The sequence below is a fragment of the Sceloporus undulatus genome, chromosome 7 (assembly GCF_019175285.1).
Source record: "Sceloporus undulatus isolate JIND9_A2432 ecotype Alabama chromosome 7, SceUnd_v1.1, whole genome shotgun sequence".
NCBI classification, from domain to species: domain Eukaryota; kingdom Metazoa; phylum Chordata; class Lepidosauria; order Squamata; family Phrynosomatidae; genus Sceloporus; species Sceloporus undulatus.
In genome coordinates this window covers 9,638,487-9,654,524 of record NC_056528.1, presented here as the reverse complement: position 1 = coordinate 9,654,524, position 16,038 = coordinate 9,638,487, and the positions used below count along the sequence as shown (strand labels likewise).

The following is a 16,038-nucleotide window of genomic DNA, read 5'->3' as shown; positions in this document are numbered from 1 at the left end:
CAGTTTGATACCACTTTAACTATCATGGCTCCATTGTATGGAATTGTGGGGTTTGCTTTTTGTTGTGGCACCAGAGCTCTCTGGCAGAGAAGGCGAAATAGCTCTTAAGGACTACCAATCCCAGAATTCCATAGCATTGAGCCATCTAATTAAAAATAATAATACTTGTAAGCCGCTCTGAGAGCCATTAGGGCTGAAGGGCGGAGTAGAAATACTGCAAATAAGTAAATAAATGGCAGTTAAAGCAGCGTCAAACCGCAGTGTAGATGCATCTCTGATGTGGGACCTTGGTGGAGCATCATCATCATAGCAAAAACACCATCAGCCTCTTCCCCCGACTCCACAGCTGGGAAATGGCATCGGAGTATGTAGTAAATGTAAATATAGTAATTGCAACCAACAATCCAAGAAACTTGCATTCATGTTTATGGGCAACACTACCAACAACGTGGAGCTTTGAGCTACTAAGGATACTTGGAGCATTTATGGCAAATTGATAATACAGCCTGGTCTGCCTCCAACGGAGACCCACATCTTTCTTCCAATGTGCGCTTGCAAATGAGCATGTGCCCAATATTTGCAGCCAAACTAAGGGGACTAAATGTATTGGTGCTGCTTGGATAAATGGTGTAGTATTGAAATCCAGCAGTACATGGAAATACAATGTTCTTTCACATATACGGGTCATTGCTTCGGGGCGACCACTGCTCCTGGTTGGCCTTCAGGATGTGCGTGGTGATGGGCCGTCGGCGCACGGCGTACGACGCAACCGGAGGCTTTTGGTAGGATACGGTGTAGACGCTGCTCATCACTCCGTTCTCTTTGCGAGTCCATTTTTTCACAAGATGCTCTAAGAGCCCATAGTTGGTTGGAGGCTCTAAAGTGGAAAATGATTGGAAAAGTCATGAGATCACAGAGAAAGGGAAGGTTAGATTATACTTAGCATGGAACCATATTGGAATTAGGTTACAGAAGAGAACCAGCGCAGTGATTTGACCATTGGACTACAACTCCGGAGACCAGGGTTCGATTCCCAGCTCAACCATGAAACCCACTTGGTGTCCTTGGGTAACTGACACTCTCTCAGCCTCAAGGGAAGGCAATGGCAAAGCTCCTTTGAGCAAATCTTGCCATGAAAACCCCATGATAGGTGGCCTTAGGGCCACCATAAGACAGAAATGACTTGAAGGCACACAACAACAACAACAACAACAACAACAGCAACAATACTTAACTAAAGCCTTGTCTACATGGGCGTCTCACCCTGTGTCCTCTGGGCTTGCTGTGTCCTTCAAACCCCCAAATTGGGTACACACTTTCACGTCACCTATACCTGATTTCAGGGAAAGGCAATGGCAAACCTCCTCTGAACAAATCTTGCGAATTAAAACCCATGGCCAGGTTGCCATAAGTCAGAAATGACTTGAAGGCGCACAGCACACATCCGAGTGGACCATGGTTGGAATCCTATTAGCTAGTTCTAGCTGGAGTATACCCATTGTATCATTTGTTGAATGGTGAGTCAACACATAGGTAAGTCAACACATTTATTCAATGGTTCTACTATAGTCAGGACTAACTGCAGCATTTAGTTGCTAGGTTGGAAACTCAAGACATTATTTGTACCTTTCATGGTTGTGCAGAAGAGGTAGTTTCAAGGAAAAATAATATAAGGAGAATACAGTGTGCCCGTGTCATACATGGACGCACTATATGTGGCTTTCAGCATATGCGCGTCCTATTTAGATTAATGGGGCATGTGCCCATGGTGCATGTGCGCCGCTGCATCGCCATGCCGCTGTGCCACTGCTGCCACATGCACGAGTCCCATTACTTTCAAAGGGGCTTGAGCATATGCATTTTTTTTATGCGGGGGGGGGGGGGGCCGGAACGGATCCTCCGTGTAAAAAAAGGGTGCACTGTATGTCTATTTCTATTGATAGTTTCACCCAGAGTAGACCCATTGACTCCATTAGTCCGTGGTAGATCAACACTTACGTAAATGCCCTTGATTCAATGCATCTACTCTAGTGGGACTCGCCATACCTTTCACATCTATACGGCTGCTGAAATCCAGGCAGAAAAGTATGAGATCCAGAAATTATTGTGTAGCCAAAAATAAGAAGGGCAAACAAAGAGCTGCGTTGAATGCAAAGACAACTTTGTATAATCCCTTTCCAAAACAGAACAAATACATCTTAATGGAATTCACTTTGGAATGAATAAATGTTTTAATGGACGCAGACAAACAGCGGACGGATTAAGAGCGTCTCCACGGGGGCTTAAGCCACTTCCATATTAAAATGTTAAACATCAATAAAAGATAAAGCCAAAACCAATTACTGTCTTAATCAGGAATCATCTGCTATTGGGTATATTTAGTTCCCTCTCTATTCTTGGGTTTTGTTCAGTGTGTGTGTGTGTGTAAATGTTTTAAAAACTCATGTTTGTCAAGTGTTGAGAAACTCTGCTGTGAAGAAACCTGGGCTGATGAAAATTTGCAAAGCTCAGGACTTATTCTGTGCAAAATTCATATATATATATACATACACATACACACACACACACACACACACACACACATAGGCTGAAAGCATTATTGTACGTGGGACAAAGAGTACATTCGGCACATTTCAGCATTTCTGTGCCGAAATGTTTTCTGAACCGAAAAGTTTCTTTGCTGTGCAATAAAACACATGCAAAATTTGCACAGAAGAAACCCCAGATTGAAAATAAGCTTCGAAAACTGTATGGTTTTTGAAGACTTTCCAGCAACGGGAAGAAAATTGCTCAAACTACACTCTAATAGGAACTAATAGGAATGTTGTAATTCAGTATTAGCATTTTATAGTTTGCATCTGTATCAGTATTGTATTTTTATTGATGTAATCCGGCTTTGATCCTTGGGAGAAGCGGGAAATATAATAATAATAATAATAATAACAACAACAACAACAACAACAACAACAACTTTTTTGGGGGAAGAAAGGTAGTGAAGGGTTACCTCTTTACGTACCAAGAAGCGGGTAGTCCGATTTCTCTGGGATCCATGCCAATTTGTGTCGGTTCCATTTGCGAAGCGGAGGCAGGATCGGATTGTAGCCGTGCCGGTTGTATTGATCGTCGTACTGTGTCACTAAGTGTTGGTGCCTTGGTTCGTCATGATGGGTCAATATATACTTCTTTGGGAGACCCTAAAACGTAAAATACGTAGACCTTAACAGACGTGGCATTTAACAGGCCTCTGAGGGAATATACAGTGCGCCCGCGTTATACGTGGGTGCGCTATATGCGGCTTTGAGCATATGCTCAAAGCCGTGCAGGAGTACAAGCGGTGCAAGGGGCGGTGCGTCCCATTCGCATGAATGGGGCACACTCCTGTGGTGTGTGCCTTGCACACCACTGCCACACCGCTGCGGGCATGAGCCCCATTTGTTCGAATGGGGCTTGAGCATCCACGTTTTTTCCCTTACGTGGGGGGCGGGGGCGGAACGGATCCCCCGCATAAGAGAAGGGCAGACTGTACACTCCAAAATGCATTGGGATTTTATCAATCAATCAGTCAATCAATCAATCAATCATCCATTGAGCATATTGAGAAGTGTCTCTTGTTTTCTGCAGATCGTATGAGGTGCTCCTGCTTTTTTGCTTTGTAGTTTCGTCAACAAGAAGAACAACTCTAAGCCAAAACTGGACTATTTTATTTCATTTTAAACATTCTAAAAAGTGGGACTATTTGATTTGATTTTAAAAATGGTAATTTTTGCTACCCTCCTTCTCCCCGGAAGCCTTGATTTGTAACAACTTGGATAAAGTTGGGTTACTATTGCACCAGACACCCCTCTCGCATCTCTTTCTTCTAGGGAAGGGTTGTGCATTCTGCTTTTTCAGATTTGCAATGACAGCCTTAGATCCAAAACTCCTCGTTCCCCGACTTACATCCATTTTCTTCTTCATCCTTCTCAACACTGTTCGGTCCGGTATCTCAATTGGAAATCGAACGAAGTCCCGTTCATAGCAGCTTCTGCCGGTTCCTCTCTGATCTCTTATGAACTAAGGCAAACCAAACAAATGGCAGTCACTCACTGCAATGGGAGACGCCAACCCAACCTGATATTCGTTGGAGGTTAAACTCCGCCAAGCGTATAAGTGTCTGAACCCAGGGCTATTCAACATCTTTATCCATGACTTGGAGGACAGAATGGAGGGCATGCTTATCAAATTTGGAGATGGCTCCAGACAAGGTGGAATAGCCAATACTCCTCTTGGTCTCTTCCAGCTCCATAATTGTAGGTCCAATAAACTCCTCGCCTTGCAGAGCATTTCATTGCAGTCAAGGTAGAGCAAGCAAAAAAGAGGAGCAAGTATTTTGGGTTTGATCTGCATTCCTGCATCTGAGGAAGTAGACCAAGTCTATGGCCTCATTCCCACTAACGTTTAAACTGGATCGTGCATCATTTTGAACCAGTTTAAATGACCCTGGGTCCCACTTGAATCGATTTACTGAAGCGATTTCGAGAGGGGGGCCATGCACTAGACCCATTTAACGCGTGCCTTTTTGACGCTGATTTTTTCCACTTCTTTTTCGATAAATTGATTCTGGTTAAGTGTGAACTGCATGTGGATCGGAATCGATTCAAATTTCCCTTCGGCCGGCTGGAACCGAATCATTTTGAATTGATTCATTTGTGAATGGGAACAAAAAGTGGTTTATTTTGGAGGGGAAAAACTGTGATCGGGGCAAATGTAATGGGAACCACACTCCAGTGTCAAATCAATCTATTGATTCAGATCGCGCACCGATTTATCTGTAAGAGGGAATGGGGTCTAAGAAAGCTTCTTCTACAAAGTTAGTCTCAGAAGTGCTACAAAATCCCTTTGCATATAGATATTCCAGACTAGCATGGCTATATCACGGAAAGGACAGTACAAATGTACATGCATTTTAAAGACGGTGCTCTCATCCTGAGATTTTTTTTCCTTTGGCCTAGAGATTAGAGAAGAAGGTAAAGGCTTTGAGACTTAGGTCCGAGGTCTGAGATAAAAGAGCCTTATGCAGAATATTGAAAGCTGTCTTATAATGGGCCACAGTTTTAGTCCTCCCAGTTTAGTCCTGCCTTTCTTGGCTGTCTAGTCTATCTTTGGGTTTTTTGGATAGAGATCTCCCCCACAAACCAACCTAGAGATTAAACCCAAGACCTTCTGCATGCAAACGCTGGTCTATGGTGCTCAAGTCTTAAACCCTATAGAGCTTTATGGGAATACAAGACCTTCAAAGTATAACTGGAAATGACCTTAGAGGCATTTGAATTGGGGACTGCTGCCACACTGCAGAAACAAAGCAGTTTGACACCACTTTAACTGTCATGGCTCAATGCTATGGCATTCTGGGATTTGTAGTTTTGTAAAACATTTAGCCTTCCCTATCAGAGAGCTCTGGCACCCCATCAAACTACAAATTCCCAAATGCATTAAGCCACGGAAGTCAAAATGGTATCAAACCGCTTTATTTCTGCAGCCTGGATCAGTACATCACCTTCATTTGCCCATTTATATATTTGAGGGCAATGCTTCTTGCCACGGCTCTTTCAAATGCACCCTTGCTCCCCTCCCCAGCCCTCCGCTCTTGCTTCCTCTCTTTTCCTCCCCAAACAAACGTACCTTTTTCCTTTCTTCCACCCAGTTTCCAACAAGTACTTTAGTCGAATATTTGGGCTCGATCCTCCAGCTGGGAAGGAACCATTCCTGGGAATCCCTGCATGTAGTAAACATGGCTCTCTCTTTCTTTCTTCTTCTTCTTTTCACATTCTTTGGCAAAGCGCAAGCTCAAAAGGCGTCCATCTCTGTGTGTGTGCTGAGCAGGACATTTATCCTCTGACGTCCCTTTGGTCTCGGGTTCTCTATTGTTGGTCATCCCCGTGGCAACCCACCAGGCAACAAGGGATTCTACCCCGGTGAAACTAATGCTACTATTTCACTGAATACAGTGCACCCACTATAAGTGGCTTTGAGCATATGTTGAAAGCCGCACAGGAGTGTGTGAGGTGCAAGGCTGGCGCGTCCCATTCGGATGAATGGGGTGCACACCCATGGTTCATGCATGCCATCGCGCTGCCACATGCACAAGCCCCATCCAGTTGAATGGGGCTTGGGCATGTGCGGTATTTGGCTTACGCGGGGGGATGGGTCCGGAACGGATCCCCGCATAAGCCAAGGGCGGACTATAGTAGCAAAACCTTTGCTAGTGGACAGAAACAGAAGAAGGGGAGGCTCACAGTGGCTAGAGCCATTGAGTAAGAGATAGGGCTGGAATCCTGTTGGTGACATACACATGCGCAACTCAGGAACTCATGTGCCGATGTCTTCTTTGGGATGGTGTGAAAGGACTGTTCACCCGTTCCTTGTGCGCCATCCAAAAGCTCATACACTCACACCCAAACTGTCAAACCATGACATTACAAACGTGTTGGGACAGAGATCTCTGTGGCCTCATTCCCACTATGTTTTAAACTGGGTTGAAAATCGGTTTGAACCGATTTAACATCAGCTGCTGTGGGGCGGATGGGGAATGGATTGGGGAATCCCAGTGTTATTGGCGGAGTTCTCCCGTGAAATAATATGTGTTTTCCCCCCGTTGTGTTTTCATTCCCTTCCGTTCTGCCCCGTTTCCCAAGCCTCATCCAATAAACTTACTTGTTAATGGGATACGATGCTGGACTTAAGCCATAGCATGTTGGTCCGTCCAAAGGCTGGTATTCTCTACTGACCATGCAATGTCCCTCTTCAGAACCCATCTTTTCTCACTTGCAGACCTTGAAGGGGGGGGGGGGGGGAGCAGACAAGGGTCTATCTATAGTTTGTTGTGGGTTTTGGGGGCTATGTGGCCATGTTCTAGAAGAGTTTATTCCTGACGTTTCACTAACATCTGTGGCTGGCATCTTTGGAGAACGCATCTAGTGTCTTCTTCGCATGCACAGCAATGGCACCATTTGCAGAGATCTCCAGAGGATTTTTAGAGATGCTTTTAGCATGGACTAGTCATCTCCTGGGCCTCTCATTTTTAAATGTGTTATTTATGTATTTATTTATTTATTTGCTTTATTTAATTTCTCACCCCAATTGCATTCATTAATAAAAATGGAACATACTGTTTTGAGAGCAGCCGTTATTCGCACATCTCCGCAATAACGCAACTGCTTCTGCCATCTTGGTTCCTTTTGCATTCCTCCTTAAACCTGCCTCCCTGTTGTATGCCTTTTTATTTTTATCTTTATTACATTTTATTTTTATTTTTACTTTTGCAATTCTGGAGTTCAGGCCCTTGGGGTTCTTAGGATTATAGTTTTTGTGGGTTTTTCAGGCTTTGTGGCCATGTTCCAGAAGAGTTTATTTCTGATGTTTTGCCAGCATCTGTGGCTTTGGCATCTTCAGATAACCACATAGCCCAAAAACCCCACAAAAACCTATGGATGCCAGCCATGAAAGCCTCCAACTTCACATTATTAGGATTAGTTTGTCAAGGATGCCCTTTCATCTTCTATATCACTTATACCATCAACAGAAAATTGTGCTACCATTAGCATGAAACAACTTAGCTGCACACCACTCTTGAATATTTGTTGATTCCACTTTCTACTGTTATATTTAAACATCACATTTTAATGGGTTCAGCCTGTTGCACATTGCTGCAGTTCACTGACATGGTTGTGTAGCATGTCAGCAATACAGCTCAGTCGTAAAGTTACGCATCATCACAGCCTCTATGAAGGATTATGGCCTTCCTTTGCTATAAACTTCGGACGAAGTTGACGATCGCATCCATCCCTTTTTTCCCGGAGGGGAAATGCAACCAGAGTCCATCAAAGAAGCTTAAAACTCCATGGAATCCATTGGAAAGGTGGTGCCAAGTGACTGTGATGCCATTGTCCTCCAGTCTTTTCTTGTAGAGCAACCCATCATCCCTCAGGACATCATATTCACAGGTTAAAATGAATGTCTCTGGGAGACGGCGAAGGAGCGCATCTTCTGCTAGGAGTGGTGAGCATTCAGGGGAGCTCAGGATCTTCAGAGCCTCATAGACGTCATCTTCGCAGCCAATGGGAACAAAAGGCTTGTAGCCCCTGGTCTTAAACTCTTTGGGAATATTGTCTGCGCTCAGCCATTGTCGGTACTTTAACCTTAAGCCCACAGGAACGTGAGAACCTTCCAGCACCTCTTCCAGATGGGCAGCGTTTCCGTTCAGGTGTTGCAACATGTAAAAGGCGGATCGTTCCCGGAACAAAATGGGGACGGCTCGGTTCTGCTGGTAGGAAGGTAGGTTGAAATCCACAGCCTGGAGACCCGGATAGAGGAGGATCTGAGCTCGGACTTTGGGGAGGCCTGGCCTAACTGCTAAGGTTTGGCAAACCGTGGCTGCAAGGTGACCCCCGGCACTGTCGCCGGCAACAATGATGCGGGTACGATCCACGCCATAGTCGTCGGCCGCCTTGAGGAAATGGGTGGCAGCCGCAAGGCAGTCGTTCAGCGGGGCTGGATAGGTGTGCTCAGGCGCTAAGCGGTACCTAAAACCAAAAAGAAAATATCAGTGAAAAGTAGAAACACAACCTGACACCATATTATCTTTCACCTTTGCATGTTACATTCTCTTGGGCCAACAGGCTGTTAGTGATTTACACATGTGCCCATACATCTTTGTTGTTGGGTGCTTGCAAGTCTTTTCCTGACTTATGGCTTTTCTTGGCAAGATGTGTTCAGACGGGGTTTGCCATTGCCTCCCTTTGAGGCCGAGAGAGCGTAACTTGCCCTAGGACACAGATGTGGGTTTTCATGTCTGAGTAGGGATGTGAACCCTGGTCTTCCAGAGTTATGGGATGCGTCTACGCTGCAGAATGAATGCACCTTTACACTGCTTCAACTGCCATGGCTCAAGGCTATGGGATTCTGCCATTTGTAGCTTTGTGAGATACATAGCATTCTCTTTTAAGGAGTTCCTGTGCCACAACAAACTACAAATACCAAGATTCGTAGCATTGAGACATAGCAGTTAGAGCAGTGGAGAACTGCATTAATTCTACAGTGTGGTAGCAATCCTAGAGGGACCGCATGCTGCCACAAGTCTCTGCTCTCCATCTCCTGAGCCAAAGCAGCGGAAGGATCCAGTGTAGTTCTGGACATGCGCACAATGCTCAAACTGCTACAACACATTGGCTCATCGGTGCAGCTTACTTGCATATAAGTACTTTTAGATGGGGTTCAGAGGCAGATCACTGGGAAACCTATCACAGAGTTTTCTGGGGCTGAGAGTATGCAACTCGGTAATCCAGTGGGGTTCCACGGCTGAGCAGGGAATCAGACTCTGATCTCCAGAATCTAGTCCAGGCCTCAAACTACTACACCACACTGAAAAAACTACTTGGTTGAAATTTTGCATGCATGTAAGGCCATTTTGGAAGATGTAAGTCCCAAGCAGAATGCCAGGCAATGTGTGTTTTCTCTACAGAATAATTCATCCTCTAGACTGTGCGATGTTTGAATACCGGGATAAAATATAACACTCTCTCTGGTCTATTATTCTTCCCAACTGGGTTTCTGACTGCCAAGAAATCCATTTTTTCAACCTAGGAATGAAAAATTATGAATATTCTTTCCTTTCCTAGTCAAAACGTATTGAAATCACATTGATTCAATGTGTCTACTCCTGTTGAGACGAGCCATAGGATTCGGGTCTCTGAGTCCACTTTGTATGACTGGCAAGGGAACTGATGCCAAGCTGCACCTGCCAAGGTCTGAGAAATGAACGGTTGCAAAATTTTGAAAGACCTTTGGTACGACTTACTCCACAGACACAACCACCGATTCACTTTCTCGGGCAATGTAGCGGCAGATATTTTCGTGGGTTCCTGAAACATAAACATATCCAGAGCTGTGTTATCAATGAATGGAGGGAACGAACGAGAGGAGATTGGGGTATGTGCACCTTTTAAAATCTGACCCCATACCTCTCCAATGTGGCATAGTGGGTTGAGTATTGGGTCTGGAGACCTGGGTTCGATTCTCCGCTCGACCATGAAACCCATTGAGTGACCTTCAGCAGATCGTATGTTATCTTAGGCCTGGGACAGATGGGTGCAATGGGGCGCTGTTGTCACATGTGAGGGGTGGCACTGTCAGACACCCCTCACCCCTCTCACGTGACGAGGGCGTCAAAATGGCAGCACCCTGTACAGATGTGCCCATTATGACGCAACAGACGCTTAGCATCTGCATGTCACAACGCCATTGTGACGTCGTGAGCGCACGCGAGGAAGCCGCATAGTTTGTCCGCTGCAGCTTCCTTGCATAGCAAAACAAGGCATGGGCAGACCACCCTGTTTGGGCAGTCTGTACCCTGCTATAGAATCACAGAGTTAGAAGAGACCGAAAGGGCCATCCAGCCCAACCCCTTCTGCCATGCAGGAACTCTCAATCAAAGCAACCCCATTGACAGAAGGCCATCCTCTGTTTAAAGACGTCCAAGGAAAGAGACTCAACTACACTCCAAGGCAAGTCTCCTTTGGACAAATCTTGCCAAGAAAACCCCATGAGAGGTTCACCTTAGGGTCTCCATAAATCAGAAACGACTTGAAGGCACACATCAACATCAACATCTGGAACGATAGAAGTCTGTGCTGCAAAATGAATCCTAACTTTTCCCTCTCAAAGTGTCCCTCACTGGCAGGAGGGAGATGGTCATGTAATCCTACATTGCGCAACCTGCCAGGGGTCATTTGCAGACACAGCAATGGTGCCGGCATTGGAAGCGAGAACACAAAGAAGCTCCTATGTCCTAAGTCTCGCTTACAAAGTTGTAGTTGACTAACAGGATGTCAGTTGTTATTTTTAAAACCATGGCGATCCCAATGAAATTGCACCAGGACAAAGGGAAGGATTATGCTTGACAGGTCAGCAAGATTATGAAGGAGATTAAGATCTGATGCAACTCACGGATGCTTCCGAACACAAAGCCGCCACCATGAAAATACAGGACGCCTTTCCTTTGGCCAGCAGAGGGCGCTTTAGGCTGATAAATCCGGACAGGCACATGCTTAAACTTCACATCCTTGAAGAAGAGTGCGGTGTCTTTCCTCCTCGGCTTCCATCCGTTCCGCACAAACCGCACAAACCGGATTTGGGTACTGATGTGTAGGTTCTCCAAAATCCTTCCCTTTTGAGTTGGAGGGAGGAGAAGTGGGGAGAAAAAAGTCACATTGATGTTTTTATTAGCTAATGGCTGAGGATGCATTTGGGACATTTGTAGCAAACTACACACAGAGAGACACAACAACATTGCCGTGACAGTTTTATCAGGCTAAGCAAAAGTCCTGGAAACTCAAGCTCAGGAAAGTCACAGTCATATTTATCAGACAAGGATGCGAATATCCATTTTGCAGGAAGACATGTGATGATGGAAGGTCATCTTTCTTGGGACGTTGATTTGAGTTGAAGATGGTGGTGGAGGGAGGTTTGATGCAGGTAAAGGCCACCTTCCCATCGCTGGCCAGGAGGTATTTGGGGAAGATGGGAAAATTGGGGGAAATGTATGATTTTTAATTTTTAGAGAGTCTAATAGACAATTTCAATTGTCATATGTTTAATTGTCATTTTAAGGGGAGTAGTGCGCCTTTTTTTAATGTGGTGATCTGTTGAAAATAATGAGGCTCATGCACAGCGTGGTGGCATGGTGGTGCAGCAGCGTGCACACCATGGACACGTGCCCTATTATTCTCAATGGGATGCACTGCCCCTTGTGCCCCATGCGCTCTAGCGACATTCAGCATATGTTGAAAGCCGCACATAGTGCATCTGCGTGTGGCGCGGGCTCACTATATAATGCATCGTTATAATTTTAAAGTATATGCCGCTCCGATTGTTTTTAACAGAGAAGCGGGGTAGAAATAAAAACCTACACAAGGCAGTTGTTAGAAACACAGGCAATTCCTTCAAAATCTGGACTGTATTTGTTCTTTGCAAGGCTACAAGCCCATGCGTCATATTTTACCTACAGCGGCTGAATGGGGAATCAAACCCAGGTCTCCAGAGTCAATGTTAAGTCGAAGGTTTTCATGGCCGGCATCCATAGTTTTTTGTGGGTTTTTTGGGCTATGTGGCCATGTTCTGGAAGAGTTTCTTCCTGATGTTTCGCCAGCATCTGAGTTTGGCATCTTCAGAGAAGATCTTCAGAGAAGATGGCCACATAGCCCCAAAAACCCACAAAAAATCTCCAGAGTCATCTTCAGAGTCATAGCCCAATGCTCAAACCACTATACCAGTGATGGCTAACCTTTTAGAAACCGAGTGCCCAAACTGCAACCCCAATCCCACTTATTTATGGCAAAGTGCCATGTTTCTCTGGCTTTCTAGTAATGAACTCTGGCGAATGCAACGCCACGTGTGCCCACTCTGAGTGCCCTCTCTGGCACATGTGCCATAGGTTTGCCACCGCTGCACTATACCATGCTGATTCTACATGAGTAAAAAACGGGATCCCTGTTTTCCAGCTTTTGGAAGACATATTGGGAAGCGGCTAGGTTTGCATATACATAAACCACATTGGTTCAGTGGTTTACTCAAGTCGGGAGCAGCAACAGAATTTAGGCCACATGGTTCTAGATTTAAGTCAAGCATATATGATTTGCTAGAGCTTTTCATTCCTTCAACTCATGGACCAATGCACTTACATGCATCCATTGTTTGCATTATTTATCATCTTGGTCCAAGTTAAGTATACTTCACTAAGAAGTGTCTCCTGGTCCATCCTTTTCTTACAGGGCTTTGTGAGCGATGGAGGTCTATTCTCCTGTTGATCGGGGTTCAATAGATTGAGGTTTCTCTGGTACAATGATCAGAACCAAGATCCCTATCACAATTTCTCGTGACAGCAGAGATCACGAGCATAGAAATATAAATGGCTGAACTGCATCCTGATCAACAGGAAAACAGAGCCATTATTGACAGTGGCTGATGCCTGGGAAGGAAGGATGGGGACAGTTTTGTGATTGCTACACATTATTGCTGCAATCAAAGATGTGTAGGATCATAGGATCATAGGAGTTTATCACACTGGGGTTAATTTCAGCATTAGAGAGAGATTAAAGCACATTGAAAGCATCCCGCAAATAAGGCGGAAATGGTGAGTAATTGCATGGGTGATTATCACACACAATTGTGCAAATAACAGTGATATCAGAAATGCATTGTCGCTGAAATCCTGAATGTCAAAAGATGCACATGAATGCTTCTCTGCGACCACTTTAATGGCGGGTTTTGTGCGATGTTGTGTGAAATCGTTACCCATAATTACGCAATTTTCTGGGGATATTCACGGGATAAACTTCCTCTCTCCTTCGTGTGATAAATGATAGAGTTGGAAGAGACTCCAAGGGCCATCCAGTCTAAACCCATTCGTATTCTCTGTGACAGATGTCCATCCAGCCTCTGTTTAAAAACCTCCAAAGAAGGAGACTCCATCACACTCCAAGGAAATGCATTCCACTATCAAATCGCTCTTACCATCAGGACGCTCTTCCTAATGTTAGGTCAGTGATGTCCAAACTCTAACCCTCCAGGTGTTTTGGACTTCATCTCCCAGAAGCCCCAGCCACCTTGGCCAATAGTCTGGGATAGGTGAAGTCAAAAACACCTGGAAGGCCAGAGTTTGGACATCACTGGTTTAGGTGGAATCTCTTTTCCTGGAGCTTGAATGCATTGCGCTGGGTCCCAGTCTCTGGCATTGTGGCTGTGAATCAGTTACAGACGCATAACTCTAAGTTACGCATTCATGACTGCAATTGTGAATTCTAGCCCTGGTGAGACCTAACCCCAGCACTTGCCTGATGCCCACATGCTTGGCACATTGAAGGGGCCTTTGGTGAAGCCCGAATTCAGACAAGGTGGAGATGGAAGGCATGCCCATTCATACAACCAGGAAGACTCTGGAAACTGTTTCCAAGTTATTTCCCCCCATCGTTGAGGACTTTGCAACATGTTTGCATTTCACTTCTAGCAAATATGTACTTGGAACTCAGTCAAGGTGATGTTGAGGAGGAGATTAGGAGGAATGCGGAGTAGAAGGTTTAAACACCATGCCCTCTCCTCTTCTCTCCTCAATTTGTCCTCTATTTACTTCCTTTACTGCAGCTGGATTTGGCTGCAAAATGTTTTTGCCTCTGGAGGATAGTGAATGGATTTCCTTTTCTGCTCTCAGATCCCAAAAGCAACATTTTAAAATTCAAATAGTAAAAACAGCAAGAATTAAACACATAGGGAATAATTAAACATATAGCCCCTCCACAGTCACTGGAAGGAAGTTCAATGTAGACTGAGGGACCAAAGCCAATAACCTCCAGAAGGAAGCCTGCTCAGCCAACAACTTTTCCTCCCAATCTGATCGCCAGTGTTTTTGCATAAAACATAGACAATCTCATTTGGAATCATAGAATCATAGTTGGAAGAGACCGCAAGGGCCATCCAGTCCAACCCCATTTTGCCATGCAGGAAATCTAAATCAAAGCATGCCTGACAGATTCTGAAGACCCCATGAGAGACCGAAGTTGGAAACGGCATGAAGGCACATGACAACAAATGAGCCGGCTAAAACGGAAGTGCAACAAAATCCTGGGATAAAAGTAACCAGGGCTTCATTTCCGACTTCCGTACCAACGGAAGTGCAACCAACTTACCAGGATGGACGTCCCAACCAGAGTGGCATGAATAATCCGGAGCTTTGCCGGCTGTTCCACGCCGGGAGGGACCTCGGAGTTGCAGGCGTCAAAGTAAATGCTTCCCACCACTAGCAAGACCGCAGCTGCAAGGAAGGCAGCCAAGACTAAGGCCAGGAAGACATAGAGGAACCCCATTTCACTGCGGTTTGGAAGAAGGTCTCTCTCTGCCCTTGGCTCCTGGATAGATTTTATTTCCTGTTTGTCTCAGGCAGCGGTGGAATCCAGGTTGCCAGCACATGCAAGAAACCTTTCCCTAATCTCCTCCCACAGGCTGGTGAAATACCACACTGACTTATGGGGATCTTGAACCGGCACTTAGCCATGCCTCATAAGTCATAACACAGAGAGGCGTTGCCTATGCAGATATCAAATTACCTCTGAGATCCTGATGCCCTTGGTGCCGAGTTGTTCAATAGGCAGAGGCTTGCCATGGAACTGCAGGCCTGAGCTCACAAACGTTTCCCAATGCCCAGCTTGAAACTCGTTCTGCTGCTGCACTGCAGAAATAATGCAGCTTGATACCACTTTAACCACCGTGGCTCAATGCTATGGAATGATTGGAATGTGTTGTTCTTGTGAGAGATTTGGCCTTCTCTGTCAGAGAGCTTTGGTGCAACAACAAGCTACAAATCCCAAGATTCCTTAGCATTGAGTCACAAAAGCGGTGCAAACCGCATTATTTCTGCAGTGCAGATGCAGTCCTGGAGGGCTTTACCTCACTGCTGTAAACTACACTTCCCAGTATTTGGACCTAATATTTCCTCTTTCTCATAGCAATTTGTGAGCTGCAGCTCAGGGCAGTGGACTAGAGCTCTCCAGATGAGAAGCCCTGGTCCCTCCCCAAACTACAAATCCCAGGATTCCACAGCATTGGCCCATGGCAATTAAAGCAGTGTCAAGCTGCGTTATTTCTGCAGTGGAGATGCACCCCAAGGCAGTTCTGCTTATACTCTCAAATGCTTTCTGGGTATGCAATTTCTGCATTTTTCGAATGACTGGATTTTTGTACGCATGTGCCCACAGACTAAAAAAATGTATGGATTTAGATTGCAAATTGCATCCAGTTCTACATTTGAGTGCTGGAGAAGTTGTGATGAAACCTCCTTGGGACCTTTCCACTCTCCATGCCTTTCCACCCTCAGAGTCCCTCCATGGACCTGGTACTTGGACCACAAGTATTTGGAGTTCAGACTCCTAGATCTCTTCCACATGTATTATTGTCAAGTCAGGTGCTACCCACCTTATATCTGTGTATTTCATTTTTTGCTTTACCCATTTC

General features: G+C 45.3%; 2 protein-coding genes across 2 annotated transcripts; both read right to left on the bottom strand.

The window, feature by feature from the left end:
- Window positions 1-433: 433 nt before the first annotated feature.
- On the bottom strand, window positions 434-5,884 carry C7H1orf158 (chromosome 7 C1orf158 homolog). The gene is made up of 4 exons (XM_042480200.1): window positions 5,662-5,884; window positions 3,940-4,053; window positions 3,017-3,194; window positions 434-877 (listed from the first exon to the last, which is right to left on the bottom strand). The coding sequence occupies exons 1-4, from the start codon at window positions 5,770-5,772 to the stop codon at window positions 672-674; spliced, it is 609 nt and encodes a 202-aa protein (XP_042336134.1). The 5' UTR covers window positions 5,773-5,884; the 3' UTR covers window positions 434-671.
- A 1,773-nt stretch (window positions 5,885-7,657) lies between these two features.
- Window positions 7,658-15,000, bottom strand: LOC121936875 (arylacetamide deacetylase-like 3). The gene is made up of 4 exons (XM_042479553.1): window positions 14,718-15,000; window positions 10,984-11,203; window positions 9,836-9,899; window positions 7,658-8,561 (listed from the first exon to the last, which is right to left on the bottom strand). Exons 1-4 carry the CDS (start codon window positions 14,892-14,894, stop codon window positions 7,787-7,789), a joined length of 1,236 nt encoding a protein of 411 aa, XP_042335487.1. The 5' UTR covers window positions 14,895-15,000; the 3' UTR covers window positions 7,658-7,786.
- Between the last annotated feature and the right edge of the window lie 1,038 nt (window positions 15,001-16,038).

Bases quoted from the DNA above. Each gene is read 5' to 3' on its own strand.
- C7H1orf158 (XM_042480200.1), bottom strand. From the start codon at position 5,772: ATGTTTACTACATGCAGGGATTCCCAGGAATGGTTCCTTCCCAGCTGG. The intron at 4,054-5,661 runs GTACGTTTGTTT...GGTTTGCCTTAG, and splicing joins GGGTGGAAGAAAGGAAAAAG to TTCATAAGAGATCAGAGAGG. The intron at 3,195-3,939 runs GTAAGTCGGGGA...TTTACGTTTTAG, and splicing joins GGATGAAGAAGAAAATGGAT to GGTCTCCCAAAGAAGTATAT.
- LOC121936875 (XM_042479553.1), bottom strand. From the start codon at position 14,894: ATGGGGTTCCTCTATGTCTTCCTGGCCTTAGTCTTGGCTGCCTTCCTT. The intron at 11,204-14,717 runs GTAAGTTGGTTG...CCAACTCAAAAG, and splicing joins TGGTTGGGACGTCCATCCTG to GGAAGGATTTTGGAGAACCT. The intron at 9,900-10,983 runs GTGAGTTGCATC...TTTATGTTTCAG, and splicing joins CTTTGTGTTCGGAAGCATCC to GAACCCACGAAAATATCTGC.